The sequence below is a fragment of the Tachyglossus aculeatus genome, chromosome 11, assembly GCF_015852505.1.
Source record: "Tachyglossus aculeatus isolate mTacAcu1 chromosome 11, mTacAcu1.pri, whole genome shotgun sequence".
NCBI lineage: Eukaryota > Metazoa > Chordata > Mammalia > Monotremata > Tachyglossidae > Tachyglossus > Tachyglossus aculeatus.
In genome coordinates this window covers 56465489-56479257 of record NC_052076.1, presented here as the reverse complement: position 1 = coordinate 56479257, position 13769 = coordinate 56465489, and the positions used below count along the sequence as shown (strand labels likewise).

General features: G+C 44.2%; 1 protein-coding gene across 2 annotated transcripts in view; it reads right to left on the bottom strand.

Moving 5' to 3' along the window:
* PSME3IP1 (proteasome activator subunit 3 interacting protein 1) overlaps nt 1-13769 on the bottom strand; it is a 30725-nt gene that overhangs the window by 15771 nt on the left and 1185 nt on the right. The window contains exons 2-5 of one of the 2 annotated variants that reach the window (XM_038754804.1): nt 6843-6963; nt 1503-1640; nt 1016-1114; nt 335-456 (exon numbers count right to left, since the gene is read on the bottom strand). In XM_038754804.1, coding sequence (XP_038610732.1) covers nt 335-456; nt 1016-1114; nt 1503-1629 — 348 coding nt within the window. In that variant the 5' untranslated portion in view covers nt 1630-1640; nt 6843-6963. Of the gene's footprint in view, nt 1-334; nt 457-1015; nt 1115-1502; nt 1641-2375; nt 2459-6842; nt 6964-13769 lie in introns of those variants that run through there. The other variant, XM_038754805.1, reaches the window with a different exon arrangement.

Here is a 13769-nt window from a genome sequence, read left to right as displayed (position 1 = left end):
GAAAGCAGAGAACACCCATCCCCTCTTACGGCTGGACTAAAACCCTGAATCAGAAACAGGATCTAGGTGTCCCAAGTCTTCAATTTATCCCCTTCTCCACCTCCTTTCAATAAAATTAAATTTAATTCCGATCATTTCGTATACCAAAGTTCTTGAATATACTCAAATGCTTAGGACCATATTCTATTGAGTTTCCACCTCTTCACAGGCACCATCTACTTTGTTTTCAGAAATCTTTTGGAACGAACCCTTACAGTCCCTCTGTGAAACGCAAGAATTGTACTTCCCTACAAAGTTCACTCCACCCAGCAATTTACCATTGAGTAAAGGATATTCTATACTCCTTCAACTCCTTCAAGTCTTCTTCTCTTCGTTGTTTTTCTACTAACTCTTGCTGCCGTGTAACCTCTTCAAGGAAGTTTGTCTCATCTTCGTCTAAGCCCCTTACCATATTTTCTGTGCAAATAAAGTACAGCAAGGAACACTTAGGAGGCTAAAGGGAAAATGCTGAGAATCGTCATATGAAAAGAAAAACTGATATTACAGGGGACCGAGTGCCCACCCCCTCTTCAAAACAACATGGTGTCTAGTGAGAATGTTCAACCATCCTCCATGGGATGGTTGGGATGTGAGGTTGGGATTAATCAGGCATTCTCGAGTTCCAAATTTAGTGTTTTAAGTCTCTTGTGGGCAGGGAAAGTGTCTACCAACTCTACTATATTGTACTCTCTCAAGCATTTAGTAGTGTTCTGCAAACAGTAAGCACTCAAATAAGTTTGATTGATTTACTAGCACAAGGCAAATTTTCTTGGGTACAAGCACTGGGAGGCAGACTGTAAGCTGTAAGCAGGGAATATGTCTGTTATATTGTACTCTCCCAAGCACTTAGTGAAGTAAGTGCTCAATAAATACGGTTGACTGTGACGGCCTTATCGAAAACAGCCGAGACCCTTTGTGAGAAGTTCCACGAAGCGCGGCCAAAATCGAAGCATTATAATAACGTGCTGCGGCTTACTGAATTTGAACTGCTCTTCATACTCCTGCTGCTTCTTATCTTTTTGTTCCTGGAGTCTTTCATACAGAGAACGAGGATCATACTCCTCTTCGGGGCATTCTGAAAGAGGGAAAACACGTTTTTACGTTTAAGGTTTAGTCATAGAATAGTGGTCTACAAAGGGTCTTCTGCTGATAAGCTACCAAATGCCTATAGTCCACAGAAATCAGGCTGGGTTTAAGAGATAGTCAATGGTCTTGACCACTGGGGATGACTGTCGAGCACATTTGGTTTCAGCACATCCCTGGGTTCATCTAGCTAATAAAGCGGAGAGAAGTAAGAATGGGTGGATGGGGGGGGGGAAGAGAGTGACACCAGAAATAATTCTGTGATGAGTTGTTTTCTCTAAACAAATATCTTTCAGAGAACTGAAAAGAGCACCTTTGGCAGTTTCTGGTTTCGGTTTTCTAACCCTTCCTACTGTGGTTATCAAATTGCACCTTCATACCTTCTGGGTCCTCTGGCTTTCGCACTTTTTCCCATTCTTCTTGCCTCCTTTTACGCCGTTCATCTAGTTCCGTCTCCGACACGAATCTTTTGTTGATAATGAGGTTACCCTCATCTCGTCCATCCATAATGGGATTGCCTACCAAAGATGACACTTCTGTAGTGAAAACTGAGGTTTGAGAGAGCAGGGGGTGAAAACTACCCTGGCCTACTTCTCTACTACAGGTGAAAAATCAAGGTCGGTGAGTGGGGACGTTGGCTTTGCATTTTAGAATAATGTAGGTAAAATTAGCTAATACCCGTGAGACATTCAGAATACTTAACATTTCTCTCTCCTTCCATTGGCCTTGTCTTGAAATTAGAACCCAAGTCTTTCTGATTTCCAGGCCCGTGCTCTGTCCACTAGGCCATGCTGATTCTCTCACCTATTTAAACCTGACACTCCCTGACTCACAAGGTCACTAATGTGGCTCAGTGTTACGGCAAATATCTCTACTCTCAATCCGTACTCTAGGTTTCTGTGCTGGAAACGAGAGCACTGAATTAGCTGCCCACAGAGTCAAAAACAGATCCCAACTCCCCAATCAGTGCAGCTCCAGAATCACAGATATCCTGGCTAGCCCATCCACTCATAAGTAAAAACAACCTTTTCAGGAGCACTGGAGATTTCCCTGGCAGAGTGGGATGAGGGAAAATGCTTCTTATCCTTACCCAGTTGGCCAAATTCACTACACAGTCCCGCCCACTGGCTTTTTCCCCATTTTTTTTTTACTTCTACAAACAGCTCAGCCCAGTATTCCCCCATGAACTATGATCTTTGGGTTTTTTTTCTTAATAAAAGTATGAATACAAGCTAAAGGCAGCCAAAACTCACCAGAATTTGCAAAGTAAAACTGTTTACCCAAGCAGGGAAAACTCCAGATCTCTGTCCAAGGAAGAAGGGACCAACTTCAGTTCTGTTTACATGAAATTCTAAAACAGAACTGAATTCCAGCCTACCTCACTGTTGCCATTGTTATGGAAATAAGGAAATAGGCTCCAACTTGGGGCTCAATACATACAGAAGCAGGGGTGGGGATTCTGAACTGGAAGGGCATTAATAATAAAAATGCGGAAAGATTGAGAACTTGGCCCCACTGACAGAATCAATTACCTTCTTCTTCAGATTACTGATTTGATATTTCAGATTCCCCATCGTCATTCTCCCTTAGTCAAATAACTTGGTTTGTAAACAAAACTGCTCTAAATCTGTAGCCCTGCCAGAAATGAGGAGCATTCTGCACAGCAAGACTTCTGCTGCTTCCTTTGAGATCATTTAAGAAGACTTCTTGGCTAACTTTAGGCTCCCAAATGCTTAGTACAGTGCTCTACAGTGTGTTCAATACATACAACTGATTGACTGATTGCCTAAAAGAAATTATGAAAAGCAAAGAAATTCCCTCCTCCCCTGCCCATGAAAAATTACATATTATGTGTAAAATAAATAAACAAACAGATCCCACATCTAGGTTTTTAGAAGATCCCATATGCTAGCCCTGAGATAAGAAGAAAAATTTCACTTAAAGACTTTCAGAAGCCTCTCCTTAATCCTCTCCGTAAGACACAAAGGCTTAAAAACTACATTTATGATAGCATAGTCTGGAAAATTCTTCCAACAGGCCAAAATAAATCGGAATTTAAGCCCAATTTAGATATTTTTACCTAAATAAGAAATCTATGATAATATTTATTTTCCCAGTAAGATGATATTCAGTTATTTCAATTTCACAATTTACTAAACCATTCTCCACTTAATATGAACAAAGTGCCCTGAAATTCAAGACTGAATTTTTTTTAATATTAGTGTAACCATTTCCAACCACTTTTTGATTTTTTTTTTGTGCCTTTTTAACAAAAATCATTGTCATCATCAGTGGTACTTATCGAGTGTTTTCTATGTGGAGAGCTTGGGAGAGGACGATATGAACTGCTGATCCAGTTCAAAAATTCCCTTTGCCTTCATGAAACTGTCTCTACATGTTGCCAACTTGCCAAGCTTTTACTATAGTGCTCTGCACACAGTAAGCACTCAATAAATATGATTGCATGAATGAATGAAACCTCTGCTTAGATGGCATGCCGACACCTCAAACTCAAGCTGTCCCAATCTGGACGTCTCACCTCTCCTCCACACCTCTCTCTGTCTCCTAACTTTCCCATCTCTCAACTTCTCTGGGCCTCAGTTACCTCATCTGTAAAATGGGGATTAAGACTGTGAGCCTCCCTGTGGGACAACCTGATCTCCTTGTAACCTCCCCAATGCTTAGAACAGTGCTTTGCACATAGTAAGCTCTTAATAAATGCCATCATTATTATTACTATCACCCCACCATCTTGGTTTTTCCAGAAACACCCAACCTTGGTACCATCATTGACTCTTCGCCGTCTTTCAGCCCTCACATTCAATCAAATCGCTATATCCTGCTGGTTCTTCTTCCTCAGTATTTCCTTGATCCACCCCTCCTCTCCACCTGGTTTCCACTCTAGGCCAAGCTCTTGCCACCTTATGGTAAGACTATCACATCAGCCTCGCCACCCCCGTCTCATCACTATATGCTTGCAGTCCAGACCACCCACCCGAAACATCACTTGGCACACGCCTCTCCTCTCCCTGAAAATCTCCAATCTCCCTCCATATCAAGCAGAAACTCCGCCTCTCCTCTCCCTGAAAACCTCCAATCTCCCTCCGTATCGAGCAGAAGCTCCTTACAGCTGGCTTCAGGGCTCCCCCTAATTTTCTCCAACTTGATGATGATGATGATAGTGTTACTTGTTAAGTGCTTACTACGTGCCAGTCACTATTCTAAGTACTGGGGTCGATACAAGCTAATCAGGTGGACACAGTTCCTGTCCCATATAGGGCTCAGTTTTCATCCCCATTTTCCAGATGAGGGAACTGAGACACAGAGAAGTGAAGTGACTTGCCCAAGGCCCCACAGGAGACAAGTAGCGGAGCTGGGAATAAAACCCAGGTCCTTCTGTCTAGCCACAAGGCCCAATGATGGCTCTTTTCACCCACCACCCATTAGCTGATTCTTTGCTTGTTCTAAATCCTAACTGTATCTCACCCTCCTATCCCACCTCCAATCCCTCACTCAGCCCGGAACCCCAACTCGGAAACTCCTCCCACATCCAACTCCACAAGCCTCAGCTCTCCCCATTTCCAAAGTTCTCCCCAAACTCCACCTACTCCAGGAAGTCTTCCCCCAAATCAATCCAAATTACTACTCATAGCACCTCTATACCCAGTACTTTATTTTTACTATAAATTATTTTTCCAGCTATTTCACTCTGACAGATATAATCATACAAATGGTATTTGTTAAGCACTTACTATATGCCAAGCACTGTTCTAAGCACTGGGGTAGGTGCAAGGTAATCAGGTTGGAAACAGTCCCTAACCCATGTGAGGCTCACAGTCTTAATCCCCATTTTACAAATGAGGTCACTGAGGTACAGAGAAGTTAAGTGGCTTCCCCAAAGTCACACTACAGACAAGTGGCGGAGTTAGGATTAGAAACCACGTCCTCTGACCCCCAAGCCTGTGCTCTTGCCACTAGGCCTTGCTGCTTCTCATCAGATGTGTATTTACTTGTACTTTTTTCATTGTTCTTCCTTTTCCCACTATTGGTATCTGATTTTTGTCAGTCTTCCTCTTTAGATTTTAAGAATTTTAGAACAGGGAATGAGCAGGGGCTTTAATGCGCTTTGCCAGCTATCTCTACATCATTGAGCTGCTGAGACCCTCAGATTACACTCTACTTCTCCTAAACTATTCTTTCCTTGCAATTCTACAGTCTCGGCATGCTCACGTCCCTCCCCGCTGCAACAAACTGCCAAACCACAACTCTCCCCACAACCAAGTTCTCTTCAAAAGCCTCCTCCTCCCTGGCCAATCCACATGATCCTAGGTGTCACCTCATCCGCCACTGTGGTTACACTGTTGATTTCTTTAGGAAGGTGCAGGGGCCTAATGGAAAGAGCAAGGCTGGGGCGGTTTTAATCCTGGCCCTGCCTCTTGCCTGCTGTGGGACCTTGGGCAAGGCCACTTCACTTCCCTGTGCCTCGGTTTCTTCAACTGTAAAACAGGGATAAAATATCTGTACTCCCTCCAAGAACGTGTTCCCCACAGGAACAGGGAGACAGTCCGATCTGATTTTTCTCAAATCTACTCCAGCGTGAGCACGGGGTTTGGCCCAGAGCTAAAGCTTAATAAAATATCACCTCTAGACCGCAAGCTCATCCTCTTGACTGCAAGTTCACTGCGGGCAGGGGATGTGTCTACCAACGCTGATCTATTGTACTCTTTCAAGAGCACTGGAAAGCAGCACGGTCTAGTAGAAAGAGCCTGGGCCTGAGAGGACCTGAGTTCTAATCTCGGCTCTGCCACATACCTGCTGTGTGACTTTGGGCAGGTCGTGGGGCCCTCAGTCTATGTAGGAGGGAGAATAATATTGAATCCCCATTTTGCAGATGAAGGAACTGAGGCACAGAAGTTAAGAGACTTGCCCAAAGTCACAAAGCAGGCAAGTGGGGAAGTCAGGAATAGAGCTCCCAGGCCTGTGCTCTTTCCACTAGGCCACACAGTTTCGCTGACTGACATCCATACTGACTGGAGGACATATTCCAATGACTTAGGGCAAAGACCTGAACTCTTCTATTCCAACAGGAGCCTAAAAGAGGAGAATAGGCTAAGTTCTTCCATATTACATGTTTTCACTCCATGCTGGGGAACATTCTTCCCTAAACGCCGTGTCTCTCTGGACGGAACAGAATGTGATGTACTTTGCACGCGGCAACGATCAAGGCCCCGGTATTGGAACGTGAGCTTTCCAAGAACCCAACCCTTGCTTTCACCACAGAACTAAGTGTACAATCGTCTATTACATTAAGGCCGCAAGGATGTTGGTTATGGGAAACCTCTACCAATGAACATGTACCCTGCTGGGGAGGAGAGCAGGAAGAGGGAATCGCAGGTCTCCCTCAGCCCCCCTCACCTCTCCTCTTCTGTCCTTAAAGAGGAAGTAACTGAGGCCCAGGGGAAGTGATTTGCCTAAGGTCACACAGCAGACAAGTGGCAGAGTCAGGATTAGAACCCAGGTCCTTCTAATTCCCAGGCCTGTGCTCTATCTACTAGGCCATGCTGCGGAAGTAGGGATAGCGCTGCAGACCTCGCTAGTATTAGCCTAAGAAACAAAACAAAAAAAAAGGGCCTGAAGAAGGAGGAGGCCACATTCGGGGCATGGTAGGAGGCCACGGAGGAGGCTGAGAACAGGGGAAAGTGGGGAAGGAATTAACTTACCTGCAGTGACCGGATGAAAGGTGGAGGATGGGGCTTATCTGTGCTGGAGCAAGTCAGCAAATACTGCAGGACGTGTCCCCGGGTGGCATGGATTGCGGGGTAGCTGTAAGATGGGGTACACCTGCAAAGTACAGACCAATCGCTAAATGATGGTGCCACCCAAGGCATGAATGAGTTGTTGCAAAGACCTATCAATCAGTTGTATTTATTGAATGTTTACTGTGTGCACAGCACTGTACTAAATGCATGGGAGTGCACGGTGTAGCAGAGTTGGAACACGTTCCTTGCTCACAATGAGCAAGTTTTAGACTGTGAGCCCACTGCTGGGTAGGGACTGTCTCTACATGTTGCCAATTTGTACTTCCCAAGCGCTTAGTACAGTGCTCTGCACACAGTCAGCGCTCAATAAATACAATTGATGATGATGATGATGATGAGCTTACAGTCTAGAGGGGGAGAAAAACTTTAATATCAAGAAATTACAGATATGTACATAAGGGCCGAGGGAACGGTGAAAAAAGGGTGCAAATTCAAGTGCGAGGGTGGCACAGAAGGGAATGGAAGAAGACCACGTCTTAAAGAAGGCACAATGCCAACACTAAATCAGTTTGGTATGGTTTCATTTAGACTTTTGTTAGCCTTCTCTTTTCAAATTAAGCACATTGGAGTATTAGCAGTGTTTATTGAGCATTCGCTTGGTGAGGCACACGGTTCCAGGCACTTTAATCTGAGGACTGCATCTATAAGGTAATTTCCATTTGAAAATATTCATTTGGCATTTTCTTCCAGCGCCCTCCTCCCTACCCTCTCTTCTCTCACTATACCCCAACTTGCACTCTTTGCCCCTCTCCAACAAACTTCACTCAAACTAACTGTTCCTCTTTCTCATCTCACCCTCCTCAGCACTTTATGCACACTAGGTTCTTAAGACCTCCCAAGACGTCTGCATCTCGGTGCGCAGTGACCTTCGGCCCTCCTTGTTAAGCCCTTACTCCTCTAAGTATCCATTTTTCTCCTTTTCTACCATGTATTATTCCGTGTGACTTCCTCATTAAACTGGGGGCTCCTTGAGGGCAGGACTTATGTCTTCTACAGGAGTACACAATAAGCACTGACTGATTTTACAGTTTTTGCTTTTTCTAAAAAGCTGATACTTTAGTTCCTTGACACATCAAGATTCCAGGCCTGAAAACTTGTTTTGGGCCCCTGCTAATAGGAATCCAGACGGGCAGAGTCCTCTAGCCTGTAAGCTCGCTGTGGTCAGGGAATGCATCCACCAACTCTGCTGTAATTGCACTCTCCCAAGCGCTTTGCACACAGTAGGCACTCAATAAATACCATAATGACTGATTGGCACAGTTGACAGCTTTTCTAAGGCTTAACTTGAGAATCAACATAAACGGCCTGCATCACAGAGAATCCCTTGGGCCAAAATGATATACTTTGCACATACAGTAGACTGTACCTTTCATCCACGGATTTCAGAGGGCTTTTCAAACATTAAGCGACACTCCCGTGACTGGATTTTACCTCACCCAAGGAATTCCTGGCCCGTAAATTAAAAGCCAAAGGGGTCAGCAACCTCCTCCCTTTCACCTCCCAATCACAGAGTCCGAAACAGAATTTGGGAATTCTGACAATCAGCCTTGTTCCTAGTATGCAAAATAGTCCGTCATTCGTATTTATTGAGCACTTGTTCTGTGCAGAGAACTGTACTAAGGGCTTGGGAGAGTAAAATATAACAATATAACAGACACATTCCCTGCCCACAATTAGCTTACAGTTTACAGGGGGAGAGACATTAATATAAATAAGGACATATATAAGTATAATTATTAATTTACTAATAAAATTGAAAATAAAATAATTCCTTTTCAGGACAGGATTTTATTACTGTAAGGATACGAGGAGCTGACCATCTCACTTTTTTTACTCTGAATAGGTTCGTAGGGCCAATGAGTCTGTACTCAATTAATCAGTGGTATTTATTGAGAGCTTACTGTGTGCTGAGCACTGTACAATGTGCTTGGGAAAATAAAACAGATTTGGTAGCCACAATCCCTGCTCACAAGGACCTTACAGGCTAAAGGGGCAGACAGACATTAACATAAATAAATTACAGATTGTACGTAAGTGCTGTGGGGTGGAGGTTGGTGCAAATAAGAAGTGATTAATGGAGACAGATTCAAGCGCTTAGGCGACACAAAAGAAGAGTGTTTAGAGGAAATGAGGGATTAATTGTGGAAGGCTTCTTGAGGAGATGTCATTTTAGTCAGGCTTTGAAAGTGGGGAAGAGTGTGGCTACAAACGGGGAGGTTGTTCCATTCCAGAGGGAGGATATGGGCAAGGGATCGGTGGAGAGAGGGATGAGATGGAGATACAGTGAGTAGGTTGGCGTTACAGGAGGGAAGGGTGTGGGCTGGGTTTTGGGAGATCAGCAAGGTGGGGTGAGCTGACTGACTGCCTTAAAGTCGATGGTAAGGAGTTTCTGCTTGTAGTGGAGGTGGATGGGCAAACTCTGAAGGTTTCTGAGGAGCGGGGAGATATGGACTGAACTCTTTTTAAAAGGGAGCTGGGCAGGAGAGTGAAAAATGCAGTACAGAGAGGAGAGACGAGAGGCAGGGAGGTCCATGAGGAGGCTGATGCAACAGTTAAGAGGGATATGGTAAGTGCTTGGATCAGCATACTAGCAGTTTGGATGGAGAGGAAAGGGCAGATTGTAGATATGCTGTGAGCATAGAACTGACAGGACTTGGTGACACACCAAATATGAGAGTTGACAAAGATGTGTGGAGGTTATAGACTGGACAGGGAGGGTGGTGGTATTGCCTACAGTGATGAGAAAGTTATGGGGAGGACAGGGTTTGGGTGGGAAGGTGAGGAGTTCTGTTTTGGACACCTTAACTTGGAGGTGTCCGTTGGACATCCAAGCAGAGATGTCCTGAAGGCAGGAGGAAATGAAAGACGGCAGAGAAGGGGAAAGGACAGGAGCGGAGATGTAGACTTGGGAATCATCCACGGAGTGGGTATGGATGGGGAACAGAAGGAGACTCAGAACTAAGGCCTTGAGGAATTTCCACAGTTAGAGAGTGGGAAGCAGGGGAGAAGCCTGCAAAAGAAGCTGGGGAGCGGCTAGAGATAAGAACAGAACTAAAAGAGGACAGTATCAGTGAAGCCAAGGTTAAATAATGTTTCAAGAAGGGGGTGATGTTTTGTTTTTTTTCTTAGTTTGACTGAGTTTTTTTTTTTTTTTTGGTATTTGTTAAGCACTTACTATATGCCAGGCGTGGGTAGATATAAGCTAATCAGGTTGGACACAATCCATGGCCTATATGGAGCTCATGGAGTCTTAATCCCCATTTTACAGATAACATAGGCACAGAGATGTGAAGCAACTTGCCCCAAAGTCACACAGCAGACAAGTGGTAGAGCCGGCATTAGAACCCAGGTCTTTCTGACTCCCATGCTGGTTCAGAGTTGAGGAGAGCAGAGAGGTCAAGGAGGATTAGGATGGAGCAAAGGCCACTGGATTTGGCAAGAAGGCCGTCGCTGGTGACCTTAGAAAAAACTGTTTCTGCTGAGCGAAGGGGGTGGAAGGCAGAATGCAGGGATCGAGGAGAGAACTGGAAGTGGCGTAGATGACCTGTTCAAAGAGTCTGGAGTCGAATGGTAGGAGGGAGATGAGGTGATAACTGAAGAGAGGTCAAGAGAGGGTTTTTTTAGGATTGGAGATCAGGAGCCATTGGAAAGTGCAGGGTTGAAGATTGCAGTCAGGGAGAGGTGATCCTCCTCTTCCGCGTTCTGGGCAAACATCCATGGCCTCTCCTCTCCCAAGTGCTTGGAAGACTACTTTAACACAGAGTAATCCCTCAATAAGCAGTGTGGCCTAGTAGTGGAGAGACCCCGGGCCTAGCAGTCAGAAGTCGTGGGTTCTAATCCCAGCTCCGCTACTTGTCAGCTGTGTGACTTTGGGCAAGTCACTTATCTTCTCTGTGCCTCAGTTACCCCTTCTGTAATAATGGGGATTAAGACTATGAGCTCCATGTGGGACAACCTGATTACCTTGTACCTACCCCAGTGCGTGGCACATAGTAAGCGCTTAACAAATACCATCATTATTATAATTATTAGCGGAAAGGGCTCTGGGCTGGGGGCCAGGACAGCTGGATACCAATCCCAGCTCTGCCACTTGCCTGCTATAGGTTGCTGGGCACGTCGCTTCCCTTGACCTCAGTTTCCCCATCTGTACAATCGGGATTAAATATCTGTCCTCCCTCAGGCAGGAAGTACAGAAACAAATACCATCATGGTTATTATCGCAGGGCTCAGTACACAGCAGGAGCTTAACAAATACCATCGTGGTTATTATCCCAGCGCTCTGCACATGGTAAGAGCTTAATAAATAACATCGTGGCTATTATCCCAGCTCTCTGCACACAGTAAGAGCTTAATATCATCGTGGTTATTATCCCAGCGCTCTGCACACAGTAGGAGCTTAATAAATACCATCGTAGTTACTTAATAAATACCATTGTGGTTATTATCCCAGCGCTTTGCACACAGTAAGAGCTTAATAAATACCATCATGGTTATATCCCAGCGCTCTACACAGTAAGAGCTTAATATCATTGTGGTTATTATCCCAGCGCTCTGCACACGGTAAGAGCTTAATAAATACCATCGTGGTCACTTAATAAATAACATTGTGGTTATCATCCCAGCGCTCTGCACGTGGTAAGAACTTAATATCATCGTGGTTATTATCCCAGCGCTCTGCACACAGTAAGAGCTCAATAAATACCATTGTGGTTATTATCCCAGCGCTCTACACAGTAAGAGCTTAATATCATTGTGGTTATTATCATAGCGCTCTGCACACAGTAAGAGCTTAATAAATAACATTATGGTTATTATCCCAGCGCTCTGCACATGGTAAGAACTTAATATCATCGTGGTTATTTATTATCCCAGCGCTCTGCACACAGTAAGAGCTTAATATCATTGTGGTTATTATCCCAGTGTTCTGCACACAGTAAGAGCTTAATAAATACCATCGTGGTCACTTAATAAATAACATTATGGTTATTATCCCAGCGCTCTGCACATGGTAAGAGCTTAATAAATATCATTGTGGTTATTATGTCAGCGCTCTGCACACGGTAAGAAGTTAATACCCTTGTGGTTATTATCACAGCGCTCTGTACACAGTAAGAGCTTAATAAGTACCATCGTGGTTATTATCCCAGTGCCCTGCACTCAGTAAGAGCATAATAAATACCATCATGGTCTTAATAAATATCACTGTGGTTATTATTCCAGTGTTCTGCACATGGTAAGAGCTTAATAAATATCATTGTGGTTATTATCCCAGCGCTCTGCACACAGTAAGAGCTTAATAAATACCATCGTGGTTATTATCCTAGAGCTCTGCACACAGTAAGAGCTTAATAAAGACCACCGTGGTTATTATCCTAGCGCTCTGCACACAGTAAGAGCTTAATATCATCGTGGTTATTATCCCAGCGCTCTGCACACAGTACGAGCTTAATAAATACCATCGTGGTCACTTTATAGATATCATTGTGGTTACTATCCCAGCGCTTTGCACTCAGTAAGAGCTTAATACCATCGTGATTACTTAATAAATATCATCGTGGTTATTATCCCAGCGCTTTGCACACAGTAAAAGCTTAATAAATATCATCGTGGTTATTATCCCAGCGCTCTGCACAGTAAAAGCTTAATAAATACCATCGTGGTTATTATCCCAACGCTCTGCACACAGTAAAAGCTTAATAAATACCATCGTGGTTATTATCCCAGTGCTCTGCACACAGTAAGAGCTTAATATCACTGTGGTTATTATCCCAGCGCTTTGCACACAGTAAGAGCTTAATATCATCGTGGTTACTATCCCAGCGCTCTGCACACAGTAAGAGCTTAATATCATTGTGGTTATTGTCTCAGCGCTTTCTACACAGTAAGAGCTTAATATCATTGTGGTTATTATCCCAGCGCTCTGCACCCAGTAAGATCTTAATATCATTGTGGTTATTGTCCCAGCGCTTTACACACAGTAAGAGCTGTATATCATCGTGGTTAGTATCCCAGCGCTCTGCACACAGTAAGAGCTTAATATCATTGTGGTTATTATCCCAATGCTTTGCACACAGTAAGAGCTGTATATCATGGTGGTTATTGTCCCAGCGCTCTGCACACAGTAAGAACTGAATATCATCGTGGTTATTGTCCCAGTGCTTTGCACACAAGTAAGAGCCGTATATCATCGTGGTTATCGTCCCAGCGCTTTGCACACAGTAAGAGCAGTATATCATCGTGGTTATTGTCCCAGCGCTTTGCACACAGTAAGAGCTTAATATCATCGTTGTTATTGCCCCAGCGCTTTGCACACAGTAAGAGCTTAATATCACTGTGGTTACTATCCCAACGCTTTGCACACAGTAAGAGCTTAATATCATCGTGGTTACTATCCCAGCGCTCTGCACACAGTAAGAGCTTAATATCATTGTGGTTATTGTCTCAGCGCTTTCTACACAGTAAGAGCTTAATATCATCGTTGTTATTGTCCCAGCGCTTTGCACACAGTAAGAGCTTAATATCATTGTGGTTATTATTCCAACGGTTTGCACACAGTAAGAGCTGCATATCATTGTGGTTATTACCCCAGCGCTTTGCACACAGTAAGAGCTTAATATCATTGTGGTTATTATCCCAGCGCTCTAACCACAGCAAGGGCTGTATATCATTGTGGTTATTGTCCCAGGGCTTTGCACACAGTAAGAGCTGTATGTCATTGTGGCTGTCCCAGCGCTTTGCACACAGTAAGAACTGAATATCATTGTGGTTATTGTCCCAGCGCTTTGCACACAGTAAAGGCTTAATATCATTGTGGCTATTGTCCCAGCG